At 29.1% G+C, this 25,234-nt stretch overlaps 1 protein-coding gene and 1 long non-coding RNA gene across 2 annotated transcripts; one reads left to right on the forward strand and one right to left on the reverse strand.

Annotated features, from left to right (window-relative positions):
- Window positions 1-3,598: 3,598 nt before the first annotated feature.
- On the forward strand, window positions 3,599-11,298 carry LOC130967225 (very-long-chain 3-oxoacyl-CoA reductase-like protein At1g24470; the record flags this gene model as incomplete). The annotated part of the gene is made up of 4 exons (XM_057892039.1): window positions 3,599-3,622; window positions 8,328-8,905; window positions 10,831-10,900; window positions 11,056-11,298. Coding segments are annotated over 4 exons (915 nt in total), but the record flags the coding sequence as incomplete, so codon positions are not given.
- An 11,132-nt stretch (window positions 11,299-22,430) lies between these two features.
- On the reverse strand, window positions 22,431-23,077 carry LOC130967355 (uncharacterized). The gene is made up of 3 exons (XR_009081323.1): window positions 22,955-23,077; window positions 22,591-22,660; window positions 22,431-22,475 (listed from the first exon to the last, which is right to left on the reverse strand). It is a non-coding gene; the product is annotated as an uncharacterized LOC130967355 (long non-coding RNA).
- Between the last annotated feature and the right edge of the window lie 2,157 nt (window positions 23,078-25,234).

A 25,234-nucleotide genomic window follows, 5' to 3' on the forward strand; every position in this document is an offset into this window, starting at 1 on the left:
TTTTTTAATTAATAAATTATTAAATATTAAATAATATATATAATTTTATAATTATTTTAATAAATTTATAATTTTAAAAAAAATATAAAAAATTTATAATTTCTAAATTTATAGACATTAGACTGCGTTTGTTTATATAGACAGGACATTGACACATGGATACAAAGACACAAAATCATGTTTGGCAGAAGAGATATGGACAAGACAATGTGTCCAGAGACACTGAATTAGTGTATTTTGTGTCTATCATGACAGGAAGGACACAGAGACACTAACAAGGGACACAACTTATTTTTCATTATTTTTGTTAATTTTTTATAATTATATTTTTTATTATTATACTTTTCATCTCAAATTTTTTGAATGGAAAATATAGAATAAATTAGATTTTCATAATTTGTTCTAATTTATCACCAAACAGAATACAAGAACACAACATTTTGTATCTCTGGCCATCAGTGTCTTGTCCTATCATGTTCTCAGTGTCATGTCCTATTCTGTTCTCAGAAACAAACGCAGCCTTTAAGTCTTTATAATTCTAAAGGATAAAATACTATTTTGGTCCTCAATATTTAAGGTGAATCCTATTTTGATCCCTAATATTTTAATAGTCCTATTTTTATTCTAAAATTTTTAAAATGGCATCAATGTTATTTCACAGTCAAATTCTGTATTAATACTTAATGAAATTGATGTACTATTAATAATACTTTTGTTAAAACTACGTTTGTTCAACTCCCCTCTCCTACCATTACCCTCTCAACAAGTCTAAATTCTATTTTTCTACTCCATTTTTATTCTCCCTCAAATTCCTTTTAGAAAATTAATAGTGTAAAAAGGAGAGGAACAATTAGGGTGATCATGGATACCTATGGTCACATTAAAACTGTGACCATAAATTAGATTATGGTCACGGTATAAAACAGTGGTGACCATAGAGTAAATTATGGTTACGATTTTAATAAATGGTGATATGATCATGCTAAAACCGTGACCATAGATTAGACTATGGTCACAGTTTTTACGCGTGACCATAGAGTAGTCTATAGTCACGGTAAAAAAACATGGCCTAAAGTATCAGAATTTGATTGTAATCATAAGTCAAAAACCATGAGCATAGACCTATAGTCACTCTTTTCACTAGTTATGGTTACAATTTTTTACCGTAACTATAGAGTTTTTTTTTTGTAGTGATTAATAAAATTTCCACTAAGTTAATAGTTGTTCCAACTAATGAAAGATGATTAAATAACACAATCATTCATGCAAAAAGCCACTATCAGAATAATGAACAAAGATTTTTAAAACAATAAAATAAAAATTTTTCAAACTATAATTATTACAAAATAATTGCTCATTTAAAAACTCACAAGGTGGACCATTCAAATACTTATAAAATAAAGACTAAGGAGGAAGAATCTCCTCAATCGAAGTCATGTTAGAAGTGTTTTCAGGTTGCACGGAATACGTCACAAGAGTCTCAAGCTGAAAAGAGATGGGCTCATCTTCCTTCCGAATTGGAAAACTCGGAGAGGCTCCTTCAACTCGTACTTTTGAGGTTTTCGGGTCAGGCATGGGAATGTCTTCATCGTCTTCAGGGGTAGGGACAATCTTTTCATCAACCACAATGTTATTAGGGCTAATAAGGGAGATGTCCGCCTCGAGAGTAACAACTTGGAACTGAGCCTATAGAATCACCACCTCATCTACTAAGTCAAGATTCTCGCAGAAGACTCTGGTATAACTCTTCTTAGACTTCTTTTTTTAGGCCCTCCGCCATGGCTAAGCCATCTTCTGCCTATTTTACTCTTTTTCGAGATTTTTCAAGGTCGAACAAAAGTGACTCATTCTTACCCTTACCCTTCAATTTCCTTTTTGACTCCCTTAAATACGACACTTTAGCTTAAAGGTTAGACAAAGCATACTGAGTGGTGTCAAGAGTAGTATTTTTCAACTCCTTCGACAATGAAGCACACACTCCGGCTGCATGAATTCAACCTCAGATAAGTACTTGGAGGTGGTTCTTCACAAAAATATCATCCCTACTAATAAAACTATGAGAAAAGATGTGTTTTTTGGCCAAGCTATCGCATCAAATCCCTGCTCATAGGCACCTCCTGATTCGATGGTCTTTCATTTCTTAAACTTCGGCTCAGGATTGGAGGGTGGAAAAAGAGCTGTTTGTTTTATCGAGCTAGAGGGAGGAGGAGTTGGTTAAGAAGTCGGTGAAGGATTACCATGTGTTCATAACACGCAGCGGAAGAAAAGAAAGTAATTCTAAATATCTATTTTGTGCTTAAACTTTATTCCAATAATAAATATATAATAGATCAGATCTAAATATCTGAGTACGCTAGTATAAATCTTTTTTCTCCTTCGATGATACGAAGGCGCTATGTGTATCCACACCGAGACCAATCTTTGCTGTCAACTCCTTGACCAATGGATATCTGATCTAAATTGAGAAATTTCTTACAACTCTTTGCATGTCATAAAATTCTTCTCCAAGAATCAGGCTCACATACGTTTATGTGTGTAGAGATAAATGAATAAAACTCTTGTGTCTTATTCTCTCATATTTCCTGTACTATTGGCATACATATATATAGTATGAGATTTGTTACTAATTTTAAATTTGAATCTCAATTCAATTTTAAATCATATCTTAACATTCTAAATCTGAATCCTTCAAATTTATGAATCATATCATAACTCAATTGGAAACAGAATCAGTTAGGATCTCATCCAAATTTGAAAATAGAATAACTAATTATTCTCAAATCTCATTTAATATTCTCAATTATCATACTATTATTATATTCTTGGTGCTAGCAAAGAATATAATAATATTCTATTTTGAATTAATATAATTATTTATTTGATCAAATCAAAATAATAATTAAATAATTCTATAGCAACAATTAGAACACTCGTTAGTGTGTGACCCCATAGGTTCAATACTAAGTGAGTAGTAAATTAGTCATACTAAATTTACTAATCAAGGTTGGCGTCTAGCAACACTCCTCAATGACCCGATAGTATGAAGTAAATATTTTTACTAAGAACCTTAGAAGAACAAAGTATAATTCCTTCCATCTTTCTAACTCTTAGTTAACCCTTAGAGTATGGTTTAATTGTCAAATTATAACTTGTTATCATTATTATAATGAACTGTGAATGACCTAAAAAATTTATTTCTTCATTCATTCAATCTCCTTGGCCAAGGTTTTATTCATCTCAGTCATTATAATCATAGAGTTCAAACTCTTTACCGAGAGTTGACGGATTCTTTATTGACTAATCATTAATTCTACAAGTATTTAAATCATACCCAATATCCATTCAACTAGCACCCTAGGGTATTAGGTGTCCGGAATCAAAGTATAATAAATACATTGTTAATTACTATGATAGTCACAGGTCAAAGTAAACTCTATTACTATATTCATCTTGAGAATATCCTATTGACAAATATGCGGTAATTATAACCATTAAGAATTCTCAATGTGAGTCAGTTCAATGACCATATCTCTATATGCACCATCTATATATATAATTTAATAAATGAGATCTATTAATCTTCATCCAATGAAGACCATTATATATATTGATCTTTTCGAATTATTAATGTCCTTTTTAATAATCCTATGATGAAGAACAATTTAGATTAAATTATAAAAGATTTATCTCTCAATATTATGATCACTATCACAATGATAAATCTCTAAATTTAATCAAGAACGTTATTATATTAACATTTTAATATAATAATAATAACAAATTATTTGATACATGATTGATTAGATTGTGGTCATACTCCTTATTCTCAAAAGTCGGATCAGCTATTATTTTTACCGAGGCAGATGCTCCCGAGTCCGACTTACATGGGAAGGAGAGATCAACAGATTCACCAGCCACCTTCAGTTGTATGCTTTATGCAACAATATTATTTCTGGCCGTCCGAAGTATTTTCATAGCAGCCGACTTAGGAGTCATTTTTTCTGCACGACATCAAAGTCGAGTTACACTAAGGCAATTTGATGAAGACATATTTACAAAAAAAAAAAAGACTACCTAGCCCGGATTGAATTTGGATAGAATTTTTCAAAAAAATTTTGGTGTCCAAATGAGGAGCTCAGCCCTAGTACTCCTAAAAAAGAACAACTACACTCTTCTCAACTTCATCCAAGTCGTCCAATTTATACCTAACAACTACAAGGACCTCCTCCAAGTATACAGAAAAAAAGGGCTCATCCTTCTCATCAAGGAAGAAAGGCTAGAAATCCTCAACAAAGTGGAGTTCAAAAAAGTCATTTTTGAAGTAATGAAAGAAATCATCAAATATGACAAAGATCTTTCTTACTTGAATAGTTTAAAAAAAGATCCAACCTTATTTTTTGGAGTTAAAAAATTTCGTAAGAATAAAAAGATATGATAAAATTTTAACATAGAGAAGGACATCAAGTGCATGGCACAAAAGTTGATAAATTTTCAAGAAATTCAAAGAGTTGGAATGAAGTTGGGAAGAGGCGACATTACAAAACTTGAGGACTTCAGACTCAAAATCAGAAAAAAAATGCTAACTCCCAGCTTCGTGAAAAAACAATCATATACGTAGATAAAGTGACGTTTTGACTTATCTAATCGAGAAAAACAAACTCTCTCTTTAGGATCAACCACTACAATTTTATAGTTTCTCTCTTTCTCTTGACTTAAAGCATAGCCTATGATGTTTACGAAAATTCGAAAAGTCTCGGCATACTCTTTATCAATAATAGAGACAGAAATAAGTACGTATCTACCTAAGTCAGGTCGGACAAAATTTTAGAAGATATGTTGTGTATTATTGAACGAAACATAAAGGCTATACCTACAACACAACAAACACAAAAAATCGTCACAACAAGTCAGGTATATTAAAACAACTACAACAATCATAAGAAGTCGAGTCATCGTCAACAAACACCAACAAACACTTATAGAATTTCATACACATAACAACTACATTCATATTACCAAAAACAGAAATGGCGCCATCTTCAATAATTAAGGTGACACCATTTGGGGGCAATACTGCATAAAAATCTCAGACTCAAGACTAACGGTAACAATCAAAAGTTCATATTCAATAAAGAAAAGAAACAAAATTTTTTCAGAACTTCTCAAAAAAATAAAGCAACAACACCACTCATAGTACAAGAAAATAGAAACAGAAATTTAACAAGATAAGAAACACTAATTTTAAAGGAACGTGAATCAGAACTGAGTGCTCAAACAGCAAAGATACGAATGTTTCACCCCAGAAGTACAGACAAAATCCTTTCTCCTCAAGATGAAGAAAATCTTGAATTAAAAAACGAATGTGGAAATAAAATTGAAGAAATTTTTGAAAGAAATAAAATAGGCAAACGTTTTAGAAGAGAAAGCAAACAAAAAAAAGAAAAAAAAAGAAAAAAATTAGCTATTTATAAGACACAAGGGGTAAAAGAGTATATCACATGCCCTCATTAATGACGGGCACAGTTCCCAAAGTAACCGCAAAAATAACGTGTGCCGTACTATAAAGGGATGCAATTTTTCGAAAATTTTCAAACATACGTTGAGTATCTGACCTATCGAAGGCGGTATACCCGACGTAGAAAGCTAAATCTATAAATATTCGAGCTCGACATTATAAAAGTCCGAGCTCAAACAAAGGTAATATTCATACCCAGGCCCAAAATAAAGTCAAGTCCAAAAGAAATAAAAATCCATTCAATGAAGGTGGTCTCATCTATTCCTACCTGATCTTGTAGAGGTCGGGTACGATGGCGGCAGTTCAATCTTACTTATTTGAATAAATAACTAACTCCTAAAATATTTTTTACCCATCTAGAATGGAGATTTAAACAACTTTCCTAAAAAAGGAAAACGGCCATCTACCATTTAATGTAGAACTACTCTAAAAAGTGATTTATATTTTAATTTCTACTATAAATACACTCACATACTCATGTATATTCAGAGCCTAATTTACTAAAAACATATTTTAAATTTTTACTAACTTAAACATCAAAGTTCCATGTAGGTACACCTCCACCTTCCCACGAAAAACTCGAACAGACGACACATTGGCTCTAATATAAATCGGACATTATTGTTACAGGAAAGAGTCTAAATCTCGCGTCTAAATCTAAATACAACCTAATTTCAGAAAATCTTTGAAACATTATTGTTGTTCATTAAGTTACATTCATGTTTTTACTAGGTTTGAGTCTTTGCCTTGAGGAGAGATCGATCATCGTGTGAAAGTGAAATGAGGCTACAATATATATGTTATTGTGCCCAACTTAGTAGAACAATGCACGTCTTCCTATATATCTATAACCTACGATTCATTAATATAGCTTTCGGTTTGATGCCAGAAAAGTTTCCTATGGAAGTAAGTTGTTAGGTCAAGCATTCAAAGCGCACTGAATATTGTGTCGATCAACAGTAATAAAATTTAAGTGATGATACTATATCGAACACAGAGATTTTTGTCATTATATATTGTTTATTAAATGTTGTATAAATAAATGGAGAATGTTAGGGGACAATGACTTTGTTGAACAATATGAACAACCACTAATCAAATAAAAACACACTATACTTTTAAATTAATCCTCTAAATTTTAATATTAAAATAGCCATCCGTACAATAGTAAAATGAACATCCGATATATCTATTGTTTACATTGTTTAATATTTTTATTGTTCACCTATACTTTTCCTAAATAATAATGCGAATCCTTCGTGATTGTTGGTTCTGATTTGGTGTTTAGGGTTTAGTTCCATCCTCTACCTATTTTTATATTTTGTTTTTTCCCCCAAGGACCTAGCTCTGGTCCCCAAGTAGCACAAAAGTAGTGTCTAGTGTCATGTGATGGATCTGCGTAGCTTAAGAGATGCATGACACCAAGCAATCATGGACATATGTCGTCGTGGTGGAAAGCGGTGCCATTAAGCTAACATGAATCTTGTTGCCAAAACGCAAAACAAGAAACAACTTCTATCCCATCCTTCTAAGTCTCATCCTTTCAGTAACATTTATAAATTTTTCTATCATTCATGGATATCTCATTCTGGTAGGTGAACATAGATTCCGATCCCTCACCTCGTCAAACAGTATTACGATGATTGCGAAATAGTAAAAAAAAATATCATGTTAATTTTTATGATGGTAAGATGCTCTGCCAAAAATTCATTTTTACTTAAAAATATAAAAATAAATAATTTTTAAATATTTAAACTTTATTATAAAAATAAATTAAATAAAAATTAAAGATTAAGTAATAAATACCGTAAGAATCATTTTTTATTATTTTTTAAGTATTTTCAAAATTTTAGAATTACTCTAACCATAATTAACGTAGCATTTAACGTATCGGTAATGCATGTTAGAAAAACAAAAAAAATTATTTAATATTTATTAATTATTATAATAATTAATAAATATAATGAAAACTCAAGTACAACGATTTCACGTGAAGTTGATACCTAGTCGTTAGATGATTTGACTTATTTGACTAAATTTTTATCTAACGGCTCTCACATATCAACTTCACGTGAAGTTGGTAAATTTTCACCTTTATATATTTCAATGTTTTCCCATAAATATATAAAGAGAAGTGCTATGGGCCAGCAAATTTTGTATTTTGTAATTATCAATTAACAATTAATAATATTTTAAATGATATGAGATCACATTTAATAATAAGAAAAGTATAGGGTACCAACATATTATCTGCCAACTTATTGCCAACAATGATTAGTTATTATATTTTAAACACATATATAAAGAGACACATCCAAAAATATATTTATAAAGACACTTCTATTAAAACACAGCTATAAAAAAAGACATTTTTATCAGACACATCCACAAAGACACTTCCATTAAATATAATTATAAATAAGAGTTGGCAGATGTTGGCAGAAATAATGTTGGTAACGTAACAGAATTGTTAATAATAAGAGATTACTCACTTTTCTTTTAATTGTTACCAAATTGTTAAAAAAGTTGGTCTCTAGATTTTTCCATATATAAAACTTGTTTAGTTGGAGTTTCATAACTAACTAATATGGTGCTGTGCTGTCGGCCGGTGAGCATAAAATAAACGAAGGAATTTTGGTGAGATGGAAGAAATATTAGTTAAGCATGTCAGAAATATTAACGGCCACCGAATTCATATGAAACAGTAAGTAGTAGTGAAGACTGAAGAGAGAGAGAGAGAAAGATGGAAGAACACATAGCATGCAGCAGTGAGTTTGCAGGTGTTAATATAATTTCAACCTCATGCTTCCTAATCGGCTTGTTGGTGACGCTGAAGCACTTAATCTCCCTTTCCAAATGGATCTTCGCCACCTTTCTCAGATCCGAAATAGACCTAATCAGAACCTACGGTTCCTGGGCCATGGTCACCGGAGCCACCGACGGAATCGGAAAAGCCATGGCTCACCGCTTAGCACACCGAGGACTCAACATCATCCTCGTCAGCAGATCCTCCAAGAGGCTCCAAACCGTCGCAACTGAACTCCAAGCACACCACCCTCACATCCTCGTCAAGGCCATCCAGATGGACTTCTCCGGCGACATAGCGGAGGGTCTCCGGCAAATAGCGGCGGCCACACGCGAATTGGACCTCGGGATACTGATCAACAACGTGGGGATCACGTACCCTGGGGCTATGTTCTTTGACCAAGTGGAAGAGAAGGTGTGGAGGAAGATCTTAAAGGTGAATGTGGAAGGAACCACGAGGGTGACGAGAGCGGTGGTGCCCGGAATGATGGAGCGGAGAAGGGGTGCAATTGTTAACATTGGATCTGGTGCTTCCGTCGTCATTCCTTCGCATCCTCTCTATTCCATCTATGCTGCTTCAAAGGCGTAAGCTTTTCTCTCTACTTATTTTTTAATTAATTATTATTTAAATACAAAAATATTTTTATATCAATAATTATCTAATATTTAATATATTAATATATGTTAAACTATTTTAGTTTATACGATAATTGTTTTACCTTTTTAATTTTATATAATAATTATTTTACATGAACGAATTTTTAGTTAATTTTTTTTACTAAAGGTGTTAGTCTTTTAATATTTTTCGAATAATTTTTTATACTTCAAAACAAAATAATACATAAATTATTAATAAAAAATTATTTGCGACATAGGTATGGTCTTATATTTTAAACTGGTAAAATTTAATAATTCAAATATTGTTTAACATGTAAAGTCAGAAAACAATTACTCTATCTCTATGGAAATTCACCCAAAGATAAATGTTATAAGGTGACATTTTATTTTCAAACTCACTTTTAATTTGAGTCTTATTTTAAGTGAAACTTTTATTGAGAAATGGTATGGATGAATACTAAACTTTACATGTTAAATTTTAAATCTAAAAAGTATTCATTTTTATTATTTTTATTTTATTATACTCTACGTTAATTGATTGTATATTAAAAATATAATTTTATTATGTATGAATAATGTTAAGATGGCCTAAAATATAGCTAAAAAAGAGTAAATTTTTTTATAGTGTTGAACTAATTAAAAGGATAAAATTCAAAAAGAATATTTGAAGGAACTGAATTTTTTTTTGGGAATTAAATTAGTGAGAGCGGACTAGTTGAATTTAAAATGTAGAGAGTGTCATTTAGTTGGAAATGAACTAAACTAGATGTCATTTCATTAATGTTATATATCATATGCATCTTTTTGTCTAGACACCTCTTTATTTTAAACACCTGGAGTAGAATTGTTATTTTAACTTGTGGAGATTAACTTTTATTTTTGTACTCATTTTTAGTTAAAAAGACTTAAAATAATAGGAACACCAAAAAATACCTTCTCTCAACTACTCTATTTAATAACAAGTTTTTGGATAAAAAGAAGTTGGCTAATATGATATTGTATTCAGAGGAGTGCTAGGGACCAGTAACTTTTGTGATTTATAGCCATTAAGTAACCATCAATGATATTTTTAATTGTATGAAATTTCGTCTAATGGTATGAATTACTCATTTTTGTTTTGCTGGTTACATACTAGCCAAAATTTAATAAATTTACTGACCCCTAGACTATTCCTTGTAGTCATTGGACAATATACTCTCCCTTTAAAATGATTTGAGATTATAAAAAAAAAACTTCAATCTATTTCTCTCAAAAAAATTTTTTTTCTAAAACTTGAGATATCATCTCTATTTTTTATTCTCCTCTAATTTGTGTGTCATTATTCTTTATTTTGCATATTCATCAAATTCAAAGAGAGAATTCATAAAATTAGCATTCTATTATATCTGACAACAAATTTTAATTAACTCTTATCTATAATAAAAAAATTTATTTATGTTCTTGTGATATTAGTAAATATATCACAACACTTATCCTCTATTATTATTTCTCATCTCTAATTTTAATTTTGTTCTTTATTTATTATTAATAAAAATATTTTTCTCATAAATTTACGTATGCTTAATTTCTCATCATAATCTTTCTTTATTTGATCTATTTTCATAATACTAGGTCCTAATTTTCAACAAAAATAATTATTATTTTATTACAACTCTCTGTACTAAATCAATTAACAACTTGACCATAAAGAAGTGACAATGAACTTGGACATATATATTGGGATGACAAGCCAGTGAATTTAATTATAATTTATTGTTATAAATTATGATTTTTGAAAATATTTATTTTGATTTTTTTTTTTTGAAAATTTTTCTCACCATGCATGCATCTTTAAAATAAATGCTATTTTTGAAATATTTATTATGATATGAAATCACGACCTAAACATGCAGTTACGTGGATCAGCTATCAAGATCTCTGCACGTCGAGTACAAACAATATGGGATTCACGTCCAGTGTCAGGTACCTACATCACACTTCATGTTCTTTCTTTGATAAACTATTTTCTCTGCTTATTTTTGGTTTTTCCATATCATGATGATAACAATTTTCTAGAATGCTTTGACAAAAGTTACTCTTCTTAATAGAAATTAAATAAATGATGGTGATGAATGAAGGTACCACTGTATGTAGCAACGAAGATGGTATCAAAGGTAGCATGCATAGAGAAAGATTCACTTTTCATTCCAACACCAGAGGCTTATGCAAAAGCGGCCGTTCGTAAAATTGGGCATGGGCCAAGGTGCACTCCTTATTGGGCTCACTCTGTTCAGTGGTTCTTTGCAGGCTTAGCCCCGGACCCACTTCTCGATGCTTGGCGCTTTTCGATCGCAATGCGCCGCTGGAAAGGAATCCAATAATCGTACCTCAGCTAATTCTATATATTAGGAAAATTATTTGATAAATATTACGAACTTCAAAGTGTATTCTACATCTTACTCATATGGCGCATAATACCTATTTGTATAGGGCTCTATGAAAGGGAGACTCATCACAAGTGACTAAAAGTGATCGTAGTATTATGAAACTGTTGGTCGAAAAAAATTTCGATTAGAATCGAATTAGATTGGAATGTTTAAAAGTGTATGTATAGGTATAGGTTGAAAGTTGTTCGGCACAAGTTTAATTTTGGACACATTGTTAAATCGAGTGGACCTAGTCGATTGAATATTCGAAAAAGAAATTGAATGGACATTCGGGGTAAGTGAATCGAACGGTTACATAAGTTGAGAAGTTGAGATTTTTACCACGTGAAGAATTAATGAGTAAATGTTGATTAGCCAAAAAGTGAGAACGGTTATTAGGGAGTGCGCATACAAAACTGCACTGTGTAATTAATTGTCAGTTACATAAGTATGCTATAAATATTAGAAAGTCTTAAGGAATAATGGTTGGAACTTTATTTCAGAAATTACTCACGCACACACACATCTCAGGGACTTTTTAGTCTGTTACGAGTCAATTTTCTATAGATTTCCATCCACAAGTCTTTATTCTCCATTTACATTTTTTGTAAACTTTATTTTTCAAGCATTTTTTAATTTTCATTTCCAATTTACATTTCAGCACCTTTAAGTTCCATGTCAAAGCTATTTGATCCAGTCGAAGACACCTTACTGCTTTCTTTAAATTTCAACGCAACTTTTTTTTTTATTTTAGTATATTTTTCTTTTTGAAAACTTTACTTTTTATTTCTTTAATTATTTTACAATTTTAATTTGTCTTTCATCTCGATATTCGTTTAATTAAAGATATTTTGATGTATTTATAAAAAATTGATACCTACAAAAGAAGAATAAATTTCACTCTCAAACCATTAGAATCAAACCATCATTAATTTACTAAAAATTGACAAAATAGAACCAAATAAAATAAAAGAATGATTCACATGTGATCGATGTAAGGCCTAATCAGCCATCCGTTTTTTCTATTCAAATTAAGTGTGGGTGAAAGTGTGTTTGACTGTTTAGTGATCATAAATAAGTATTCCTCAATCGACAAATGTCTTAGGCAGTAAAATGGATGTTTTGATAGGGTATGGCAAACTAAGCTGTTAGATCAACTTGATTTGTTTTCCAATTTTTATACTTATTTTATTTTTCTATTTTTGTTTTATTTTGCTCTCCTATGTTCTAGTCTGTTTGACTTAACTTGTCTTTTAAAACAAATATAGTTATTTTTTTAAATCACGAAATTCTGTTTTTTATTTTTGTGTTTTAAATATTTTATTTCAAATTTTTTGTAAATTAAAAATAGTTTAATTATTTTGTTGGTTTTTTTAGTTTTACCAAATTTTTAATTAGGTCTCTATATTTTTTATTTTCAATTAGACTTCTACATTACTTTTAATTTTGTAATTAAGTCATTTTCATGTAAAAAATATTAAAATTAATGGAATATTTTTCTAAAATACATGTAGTTAAAGATCTAATTAGGTTTTTAATTACGAATACCTTCAATTTATGAAAAAAATATCCAGTTAACTCAAATATTTTTTACAAATATTTTTCACCTACCAAGTCATTTTTCGATACAAGTCCATACATGTCTCTTTAACCTAATTCACTTCACGCGCCACTATCTAACCAACTTTTCAATTAACGCACAAATATATAATTGCCTTTTTTGAAAGGATTTTGTTTCTGTTTTTAAATTTTCTCAACGTTTTCGATCTACGTTCCCTTCTGTTTCTGCATTCTCTGTGTTTTTCTTCATTCGTTCTCTACGCTATATTTATTCATTTTTTGCGATTTCTTTCGTTCTCTACGTTTTTTAAATCAAACTTTGAAATCAGTTTTGAACAGTTATCTCATTGTTGAAAATAATAAATTATTCAAATTCAGATTGTCAATTAAATCAAAGCGAAGTGGATTATTATTTTAAATCCAATCAAGTGGCTGAGGTGTGGTTCGATTCTAGTTAATGTTTTCGTTAGTAGTTTATGATTCTGTAGGTGAATAATGCTATTTTTGTTTGTGAAATTTGTTGTTCATGGTTGATAGTTTGAAGTGAATGTAATGTAGGAATTCTGCATTAAATAACATATTTTTGTGTATTTGTAGCAAATTTCGATGTAAACAAAAATATTTTTGTGTATTATTTAAGAATTTTTGGTGTATGTGTACTAATAAGTTTTGCATAATTCAAAACTTTTCTTCTCCCTCCTCATCATCTTCTGCTGCTTCTTCTTCTTCTTCTTTTTCATCATCAGCATCATCATCATCTTCTTTTTTTCTTATTTATCATTTTCTTCTTGTTTTACCTTCTCAAGTTTCTTCTTATTTTACCCTCTTAACAAAAATAAAAACAAAAAAATCAAACAAAGAAGAAAAAGAAACACATAATGCTACAAAATTATTTGAAAGAGGATATTTAAACCTACATTCATTCAACTAAAAGAAAGAAAGAAATAAGAAGAAAAAAGAAGAAGAAAATGCAGCATTATTAAAGCAAATATTTTTGTGTATTTGCAACAAATTAAGGTGTAAAACTAAGATATTTATGTGTATTGTTTAAGAATTTTCGGTGTTTTTGTACTGATATATTATGCATAATTCAAAACTCTTCCTCTTCCTCCTCCTCGTATATATCTTCTGCTGCTTCTTCTTCTTTTTTCCCATAATCATCATCATCTTCTTCTTCTTCTTTTTCTTATTCATTTTTTTCTTCTTGTTTTTCCTTCTCAAGTTTTTTCTTGTTTTACTCTCTTAACAAGAATAAAAAAACAAACAAACAAAGAAAAAAAAGAAACACATAATATTGCAAAATTACTTGGAAGAGAATAAACTTATATTCATTCAACTAAAAGAAAGAAAGAAATAAAGAAATAAAGAAAAAAATGCAGCATCAAAGGAAATATTTTTTGTGTATTTGCAGTAAATTTCGGTGTAAAACGAAGATATATTTATGTGTATTGTTTAAGAATTTTCGATATTTTCGTACTGATAAGTTTTGCAAAATTCAAAACTATTCATCTTCCTCCTTCTCATCTTGTGTTGTTTCTTCTTCTTTTTTTCATCATCGTCACCATCTTCTTCTTCTTCTTTTCTTATTTATCATTTCTTTTTGTTTTACCTTCTCAAGTTTCTTCTTATTTTACTCTCTAAACAAAAATAAAAACAAAAAATTAAACAAAGAAGAAGAAAACAAACACATAATGCTGCAAAATTACTTGAAAGAGGATGAACTTACATTTATTCAACAAAAAAAGAAAGAAATAAGAAAAAAAAGAAGAAGAAAAAAATACACAATTAAAGAAAATATTTTTGTATATTTGCAGCAAATTTTGATGTAAAACGAATATATTTATGTGTATTGTTTAAGAATTTTCGATGTTTTTGTACTGATAAATTCTGCATAATTCAAAACTCTTATTCTTTCTCCTTCTCATCTTTTCTCATCTTCTACTGCTTCTTCTTCATCTTCATCTTCTTATTTCATTTTCTCATAATTATTTTTGAATTCAACTTTGAAACTTCCTTCACTTTTTTGCGACGATTTTGAGAGATTTTTTAGAAATTTTTATCCTTAATTATTTGAATTTTGAGTGTTACGATTTTGATTAAAGGAGAAGAACTGTTTGTCATGATGGTTTTTGCACTATTCAAGAGTTTGGGAAGCGCGTGTTTACATGCAATCTAAACTGAGGGTTGTTTTTTGTTGAGTTTAGGCTAACTTGTATGGCAAAAAGACTTGTATATATAATAGGTCTCTATTTTTATACTAAAAATGATTTAATTATAAAATTAAAAGTAGTATATAGATTTAATTAAAAAATAATTAAATCTTAAAAATTAAGTTAAAACTATTATTTTTTATATTTCTTAACATCAATTTAAGAATAGATATTGTGATAGATGCCCTATTAATATGGAGAATTTAAAAAAAATATATTATAATCTGATTATTTTTATTTGAATTTCAATAATAATTAAAATTTCACTTATCTTTTTCTAATTAATTTTAATTAGTTTTACTATTTAGAAAAGGTTAAATGAATTAGTTTAAGTTTAGGACACTAACATAAAACATGAGGAACTAATATTTTTTAGACCTATTTTACCGACTCATCCATTTTTTAAACACGCCTCGCCCTGATTTAAATTTGATTGGCCCTTCTATATGAAGTGGGTCAGCCAATTGCATATTGGATTGGGTGGAATAATTGATCGAAAATGACCTGTAAATAAATTAAAAAGAAAATGATAAATAAATTTTTGATATTTTAGTTTATAGACATTTAAATTTTTAAAAAATTTAAAAATATATTTAAATTTTTTATCCTTTTAAAATCTAGACACATTGATTTTTATTATTTATTTGAGTTTGTTAAATTCAACGAAAAAATTAAACGTAACTTCTATTATACTGATTTGGTCGATAAAAATATTTATATAAGAGAATTTTTAAAACATAATAAATTAGACACAAAAATTAATGTATTTAAATTTTAAAAAAAATAAAAAATTTAAATATATTTTTAAATTTTTAAAAAATTTAAATATTCACAAAAATCAAGAAGACGGAGATTAATTTATCATTTTCTCTAAATTAAATCATTCATCGTCACAGGCATAGTTAATTAGTTGGGAGTTGGGACTGACATTTATGCATTGTTGATAATAAAAAAGACCAATCCATAACTAATAGGATAGCTAGTCGATTTGAAAAAATAAAAAAACTACCAAATGACAAATTATACTCTCTCCTGCTACTATCATTATACTTTATTTATTTAAATATTTTTAAAAAGTAGAACCCACAACATATGTAGTTCATTTTTATAAAGGATTTGTATTTTCTTACACTTTACTTCTCATCCATAATGCATTAAATGAGATGAATATAATTGATGAAATAAAAGAGTGAACTTAAGTATAGTAGTTCCTAACAGAGGACAGAAAACATGACTGATAAGTGTGATAACCTCTTAACACTAATTAGTGTGTGTTTAAACTTTAGATACTGCACTTGCCTCCTGTCAGATTAACATAAATATTATTGTTGTTCATTAAGTTACATTTCTAGATTTTACTATATATAGATGAGCCTTTAATTTGCCTTGACGAGAGATCAAATGTGGAAGTGAATTGAAGCTGCACCATAAATGTTATTGTGCTCAACTTATTATTAGAACAATGTACGTCGTCTATTTATTAGATGTGTATATAATAATAATAATAATAATAATAATAATAATAATAATAATAATAATAATAATAATAATAATATGTGTTGAGATTAGTTTAGATGATATATACTTTAAACTCAAACTAACAAATCTTAAATTTAATTATTCTTAGGTTTGTTTTATATATGATGGATTAAAAAAAATAATTTGTCAAAATAATAAGAAATGATTGGAAGGACTAAATAATAAGTTTACATATTCTCTTAATTCTATAAAATTAACATTTGTCAAAATTTTAGCCAATTTATTAATGTTTGCTTCTCTCTTCTTATTATTAAATTTTTATTCCGATTTTACTCATAACTAGCTAATTATTACAATATTATTAGATCATTAATTTAATAAAATATTTTTTAAATAATAATATTCATTATTTTTATATAGTAGTTAGTTTTAAATTTTTAATTTGTCCCAAAGGTATAAAAGAAGAATAAAGTAATAATCTCACAAATGTAAAAAAAAAATCAACGTAAACATAATAACAAAGCAAAGCCACATATCTATTGCACCAATTAACCTAAAAAGAAAATTATGTAAATATACAAATTTTCATCATCATGTCCACTTTAATGTTTTAATAATCTATATAATTTGTGTGTCAAATGATTTTTATGGTTCTTTTACTAGTGGTACACTACAAGAGAGTACAGACATTGCGGCGGTTTTTTTATTATTAGCGGCGGTTTTAAACCGCCGCAAAATCAAAGACTGCCGGTTAAGTAAACCGCCCTGGATAGTGGCACGGGCAATTGTTTTAGCAGCGATTTCACTACAATAATATAGATTATTTTTGAGGGTTATATGTGTCAAAAAAGAATTAAAATTCGTCAAAAAAATAATTTTTGACACTATTTTAACTATGAAAATATGTTAATAAAAGTTGTGTCAAAAATAGTATTTTTAACATATAAGTAATTGTGAAAAAAGCTTAATCTTATTTTGATAATTATTGGCCGTCAAAAATAATGTTAAAAAATTTGAGAATATATTTTTTGTGATACTTATTAACCGTCAAAAATACTATTTATTTTGACACTTATTGACCATAAAAAATTCTCAACAATAATTTTTTACAATTATTAACCGTGAAATATACTATATCATGGATATTTTTTGACAATTTTTTACCATAAAAAAAAAACTCAATCATATTTTTTTTTGACATTCATTATTATAAAAGTTAAGGTTTCACCTATTATTTATTTTTTAAATAAAAATGACTATAATAATAGATAAAATAAAATTCTACCACTGTGACATGAATATGCTTTCACTTTATCATACATAATCATTGTATAAAATCAAACAAAAACTTTGTAATTTTGATCATTGATCATGATTCAAAACTAGTGCAAATAGCATTCTTTATTTAGCATTTGATAAGTATATCAACAACAATTAACACCAAGTATCAAAATTAATACTCAATATCATAATATCATATTAATGTTCTTTTTTGTATAGTGCTATATGAATTATACATAAATTTTTTTTTTTTCATATGCATCAAAGGTATCAACTCCTACATTCCATAATTCTTTTAATTCTTCAATTAAAGGCCTTAGATATGTATCTATTGCCTTTTCTGGAGATTTTGAACCCGGTATAAGCAATGATAACATTAGATAAGGATCCTTCATGCATTTCCAAGGTGGCAAGTTATATGGTATAAGTACCACAGGCCAAACACTGTATTTTGTACTCATATTTCCAAAGGGGTTAAACCCATCACTTGCTAATCCAAGCCTTACATTTTTAGGTTCATCAAAAAAGACTTATGTAACTCATCAAATGATTTCCATGCTTCTGAGTCAGCTGGATGACGTAAATACCCATCATCAATTCGCTTTGCATCATGTCATCTCATATCAAATGCTGTCTTCGTTGACATATATAATCTTTTAAGCCTTGGAGTTATTCGAAAGTAACGGAGAACTTTTATAGGAATTTTTTCTCTTTCCATCTTTCTCCTCAAACTTCCACCTTGAAGCACCACAATGATCACAAGTTTCTTTCTTATCATGATCTTTCCAGAATAGCATACAATCATTAATACAAGCATCTATTTTCTCATAATCCAAGCCAAGATCTCGAATAATCTTCCTAACTTCATAGTAAGACGCCGGTAGTTGTACCCATTTTGGAAAAGAATCATTCAATAACTCAAGTAACATAGAAAATGATTTATTACTCCATCCACCAAGACATTTAATATGGAATAATCTCATAAAAAACGAGAGCTTTGAAAAGTACGTACATCCTGGATATAGTTCTTTCTCAGAATCATCCAAAAGTTTGTAAAACTTTGCTGCATCTTCATTAGGTTCTTCTACATGCTCTTCATAAGGTTCTCCTATATCCTCTTCTATATGCTCTTCATTAGGTTCTTCAATATCCTCTTCTATATCCCAAACTCCAAAATGATCCCTTAACATGTTTTCCATGTCATCTTTATCCATATAATCATCCTCATTATCAAATGAACTTGAACGGGGTGACTCATCTTGTAGCGATTCTCCATGGTGGTACCAAATTGTATAATTTCTCACTATCCCATAACTTAGAAGATCAAATTCTACTTGCTCACGAGATTTTCTAAGGCAATTATTGCATTTAAAACACGGACAATATATCTTATCATCCTTTGTATGACTAGAGACAAAATCTAAGAACTCCTTGACACCTCTCCTATATTGTAAAAGGGCTCTATTCTTAATTTGCATCCAATCCTTGTCCATTGAATATATGACAAGCTTAACATACCTAAAAAAAATATTAAAAATAAGCACCAGAAATCACAAGCCTCAATAGAAAAAAAAAAGTTAAAACACAAATGTAACTATAATAAAATCCAAAGAATGCATGACACATAGTCCATAGCAAACATATAACGCAACCACTGCTCACTATATACAAAACAAAAAATTAAGGAGCACATATAATGAACAAAAATATAAAAAAGAAAATAGATAAAGAGAAAGTAAAGGGTTAGTTAACAGAGAAAAAGAGAATATATTAGTCATCTAATTTTTTTTAAAAGAAAATGCTAATAGAATATTACTAGTTAACAGGAAAAGAAAGAGAGATTGATTTGACAGTGAGAAAAATTAATAGATCAAGATCTCTCCTATAAATTAAATGAAGGATTAAATAATATTAAAATAAAAGCTATTCTATTATACAAGTGAACGGCTTAATGGTGAAAAAAATTTGGCAAAATTAAAAATTACTAATGAGTTTCTAAACATTTCAATGAAATTAAGCCACAACTCTTAATTCAGAAAAAAAAATGATCAAATGGTGAGTGGTCGGATGTAACATGAATTTAGTCCTTGGTTTTTGCTGGTTTTAGGGGGATATAGTCGGTTAATTTCTAAGGCTTAATTAAACAACATTATAGTCACTGTCTTTAATTTCTTTTGTTTTTTATTTTTTCTAAAGGACCAAAATATATGACCATAAATAAATAGACAAGTAATTAATATCCCAAATGTACATAAGAAATTGTTAGCATTAAAATTTGGTAACTAATGTATGATCTAGTTATTACTGAAAAGAGTAACGTGTGTTTGTTAATAAAAAGGAGTGTATATGAAGGATCTGCTGCAGCTATACGAAACCAATCCAGCTTTAGTGCAAGAGGTATATTTCCTAATCAAGGAGAGTTACAAAGATCAGAATTTTTATTCTTTCCTATTCGTGAATGGAAATTATTTTTTATTATTTGGTAAAAGTGTACTTTAATTTGATGTATCAAATTTTATCTGAATTTAGCTACTTGTGACTGTGACCTTAATTAGAAATTTGATAAATTTTTAACAAAGCTAAAGGGAACAATTGAGCATGCTAACACTTATACTACTGAGGAAGTGATATATCCCATGGACAAAATGATATGCCTTTGTAATGTAACAGTGCGTCGTATTTGCCAAACGCACACCAAGGTACTTCTAAGTTTGTTATTACATACAGTGATGTGTGTGTTTATATATATCTTGATTACCTTTTTGTTTTTGATCACAAATTTTATCACAAAAATAGCAGAGGCAAAGAGGCAGAGCAGAAAAGAGAGAATGCATAGCAGAAGCACAAGTAGAAGCCTATTTGTTATAGAACACTACTTAAACAAGTCATGAAAGATATTCTAATCCTAAATATTGAGAGCGACGAAAGTGTATACTTCAGAATAATTATAGTTAGATGTGGATTCAGCCGTAAAAAATTACTTGACAGGCAAAGAGAGAAGTGAGAATTAACATTGACTCCTCCAAAGTAAGCATGAATATGTCACTTAATACAGAGTCATACATAGAAAACATAGCAAATTATAGAATATTCAGCATTACCAAACAATAATAAACAAGAAAAATGCATTCTAGAAGACAATAAATGACCTTAACAATTACAATTCACATAAATAAGCAATAATAAAAAAATACTTGCCTCAGTTGGTTGACTTTGTTTCTTTAATAGCAATTTGGAAGCCATTGATAAAATTGTTTGACCTACATTAAGCAACTATGCAAATAAGCAATATCACTAATACAAACTAATATATTATAGAAATTCAAACTCTATACATATATATATAGAAATCCAAACTCTCAAAATAAAGTTAGATACTCCTATTTGATATGAACCTGTGGTTTAGGAAAAAGAACAAATACATGGTGTGCAAAAATTAGAAAGAATAAAAATGAAAGATTAGAAGTCAAATTAGATAAAGCATAAAATGAATACAACTCTGAAACAGAACAAACAATAGCATTGCATCACCAAGTCACAGTTATCTTTCTCTCATTTTTTTATTATGAATAAAAAAATAGAAAAATTAAATGAGAAAGAGCAAAAACTTTACCAAAATTACAGATCAATTTTCACAAATCAGCTATGAGGAACAAATAAAAAGTACAAATCATAGAACAGCTCAATAAGAAGCCAAATCAGAAAATATAAATTAGGGAATAGATCTGAGAATCTGAACTTACCTTAATACGTATAGTATAAGAAGCTTGAATAAAAAAATTTTGAAATCTGAAGCATCAAAACAAAAATTAAATCAGATTTATGAAAGAATAAAATATTTTGAGAGAGGAAAAAGAAATACCTAACAAGACTAAGTTGATTTTGGAGCTGAAGAATGAGATGAATCTTGAAATTGAAGAGTAAACTGAGATTTTGAATATGAAAAATGAGTAGTGGAATCCAAAACTGAGAGCCGGAGCCAAGGAAAGAAGAGGAGCAGGTGATCCCAAATTTGACGGAAGGAAAAAAGAGAAACAGGGTCGTTGATAAGAGAAGAAGAGGAATAGTGGTAAGCTGAAAATAAAGACCGTCAAAAATAAAGAATAATTCTTCACGGTCAAATTATGTATCAAAACAAATATGATAATTTGACATTTGTAATATTTGTTAAATATATATATTAATTTTTATATTTAATTATGATTGTCAAAAAAAAGATGTTAAAATAGCTCTTTTTTCTTGTAGTGTTTTCAGCAACCGATGGTATAATCACCGCTAAATGGAATGAGTTATTTGCGGCAGTTTTAAACCGCCGCTATTTGAAAAACAGGTTTTAAAAAAAAATTGTGGCGGTCAGGAACCGTCGCAATTCAGCATGCATTTTTTTTTAAAAAAAACAGCAGATGTTTATAACCCCCACAATCTTCACTGTTATAGTAAAAAAATAATTTCTCCACAAAGCTACCTAATTTTTTTACAACTAGCCAAAAAAACAAACTTTGATATTCCTTTAGCTTCTTCAGCTTCTCCTAAAGAAGCATACAACGGTAATAACTCGCTCAAATTCATCACATGATTCAAACAATCCTCAGCCATATCTAACTGCAAGACAACAAGGCACTCACTTCAGAATATTTTGACATGGATAGTTAGAAATGAAATTCAGCTTAGGTGTTGGAGAAATACAATTTAAGTTTCAAATAACATAGAAAAGTACCCTTCCATTAGACATAGCTAATTCTCCCATCTGCTTCCATTTAGACTCACTCTGCATTTCTGTTGCAATACTTTGCAGCAAAAGAGGGCAAAAATTATTCATGGCATGAAATAGCAAGTGAAACACAAATATAGAAATTTGATAACCAAGTTAACAACTTTTACAAGCCAACTAATATCTCTTTGCAGGCATTACAAGAACAAACCTTTGCAATAAGTCCAAACTCTTACAAAAACTGTCCAGGCCTTATCTCAAGGCAAGGTATGACTCTAACCATAATGGCACATATTTTATTATCAAATTGACAAAGTTAGTTACCAAATGAAAGTTGTATACAGGTTAATCTCTACAATGTAAAAACTACCTGAATTGGCGAGAGTTTTAAGTTGCTTCCAAGACTGCGGTTGGCACCAGTCTTGGAGCAAGGACTTATTCTGAAGGTCCTGGAGAACCTCCCGAAGCTCCCTCTGGAAATGATCAAAGAGAGTTGGGTAGTGAGTGCAGGCCTTGGAGCACATCACTTTAGGCCCAAGTGGCATCAAAACAGCACTCAGATAAGGCTGAGACTCGATCACAAAAGTCAGACCAAGCCCCATTGTGCATTCACACAGCTAATAAGAATGGACATTGGCAAAACAAGATCTCCATTATCATTGTCGTTGCGATATATAAATAATATAATGTGACAAATTAATATTAATTATGTACCTATTAAAAACAGAGAATGGTGGCCTGGCCTGGTGGTTGATTGAGAAGTCAATCCCTAATGCACGAGAAACTGGCAAATTATGTCCCAAGGTAACTATCATGGGATAGGCATACATATATATATATATATACAAATACGTTTGGTCAAGAAATCAAAATATATATAGCTGACAAAAGAAGAACCATATAGTTTTCCAAACTAGCACAGTTTAAACACAGGATAAATACATCTAGGTAAACACTTGGAAGGTTTAAGATTAATTATGTGATTTTTTTTAACTGAAAGTAAAAATTTGAAAAGAAAATTCACCTGAAACACTTGCTTTAATTGCCAAAGAAGTGTAGCAAATCTACAAACATTTATATTCAGGCTAATACAACAAAATCATCATTAAAATTGAGTTTCCCTCTGTGAGCAGACCGAAATTACATAATAAATAAAGACTATAGAAAAGGTGAAGATAGGAAAGGCATCTATCTAATTGTCTAGTAAGAGAAATAAAATGTTTTGTCCCTTTTCCTAAATGCCAACTAAATAACATAGCTAACTAAAAGTAATCAGTTTTGTGATTAATCTGCAAGACTCCAATGGCTTTCTGCCACTGCTTGTCTTTGGAACACTTAACTATCACAAAAGAATATTGAATAATTTTATATTATTAGATACAATTTTATACTATTAAAAATATTATTAATGACTAATTAATAGCTAAAAATCACAAAATCTATTAATCCCTATACTTTCTTATTGGTCCCTATTAGCTAGCCTAGCTCAAATAAAGTAGCGTCAAGGGTCATGTGATAGATCTGTGTGGCTCAAGTCATGTTATGGATACCAACATTTTGTATCATTTTTTATTCGAATATATAGTTTTTTTTCTGGTGACTATATATATATATATATAGTTAATGCTAAAAAATAATATTCTAAAATGAAATTATTTAATTTAATATTTATAATTTTATGTATATAATATTTATAATTATATATTTTTTATATTTAAAAGTATTTAATTATTTTAATAATAATTAAAAAATATAAAATAAAAAATTTTAAACAACTTTAAATTTATTTTAATTGTCTCTCAAATTCTTTATATATACAAGATAGTATTATTTTTCCAAAAAACAAAAAAGATATTGATAACCAACTTCATATTCTGTTTTTTTTTTTTACTAAAGATAAAGAGACTCAAACTTGCGAATTCTTAGATGAGTATGAAAAAACTATACTATTTAAGCTATAACTCATTAATATAATAACTCAATCAACTTTTTATTTAATCCTTATTTTAAATTAACAAACTGATTTAATGTTTATTTACTCATTATGCAGCTTTCTTCCTTCGCTTTGTATTCTTCTTTTAATCATCAATTTTTCAGCACTGTGGCTTTCTATCGTCATCATATCTGTAATGTTTTGTGCGCTATTATTCGTCAATTTTGCAGAAAAAATTATCTGCCACTAATCGAATAATTCTGCACTGTTTGCCTTTCTAATTTTAGTGTTTTACGCTGTGTTTGTGAATTATTCTTCTTCTGAAGAAAATTATCAGCCTCTGAATCTTCTTCATGTTGAACATGTTTTTAAGGTATTTATGATTATTTTGAATGTGTTTTTTAATAATTTTTTAGATTTTTTTAAATAGTTTTGGATGGAGTTTATATTAGATTTTGAATATTTTTTGTTAAATTTTGCATTTTTTTAAATAAAAAAATGTAAGCAAGTAACTAACTTTACTTACAGTAGCCAACTTGTTTTTTTTTTTTACACTTACTTAAGTATACGAGTGAGTTGACCACTCGATCAATTTAAGTTGGTTATTTACAGCCAACTTGAATAATTTCACTAGCTGTGCGGATGATTATCCTGATATAAAATTTAGGTGGGTAATTTAGAGGTGTAGTGTATTTTTATTTTATTGGGTCAATTTTA

Source organism: Arachis stenosperma, chromosome 3, assembly GCF_014773155.1.
Source record: "Arachis stenosperma cultivar V10309 chromosome 3, arast.V10309.gnm1.PFL2, whole genome shotgun sequence".
Lineage (NCBI taxonomy): Eukaryota > Viridiplantae > Streptophyta > Magnoliopsida > Fabales > Fabaceae > Arachis > Arachis stenosperma.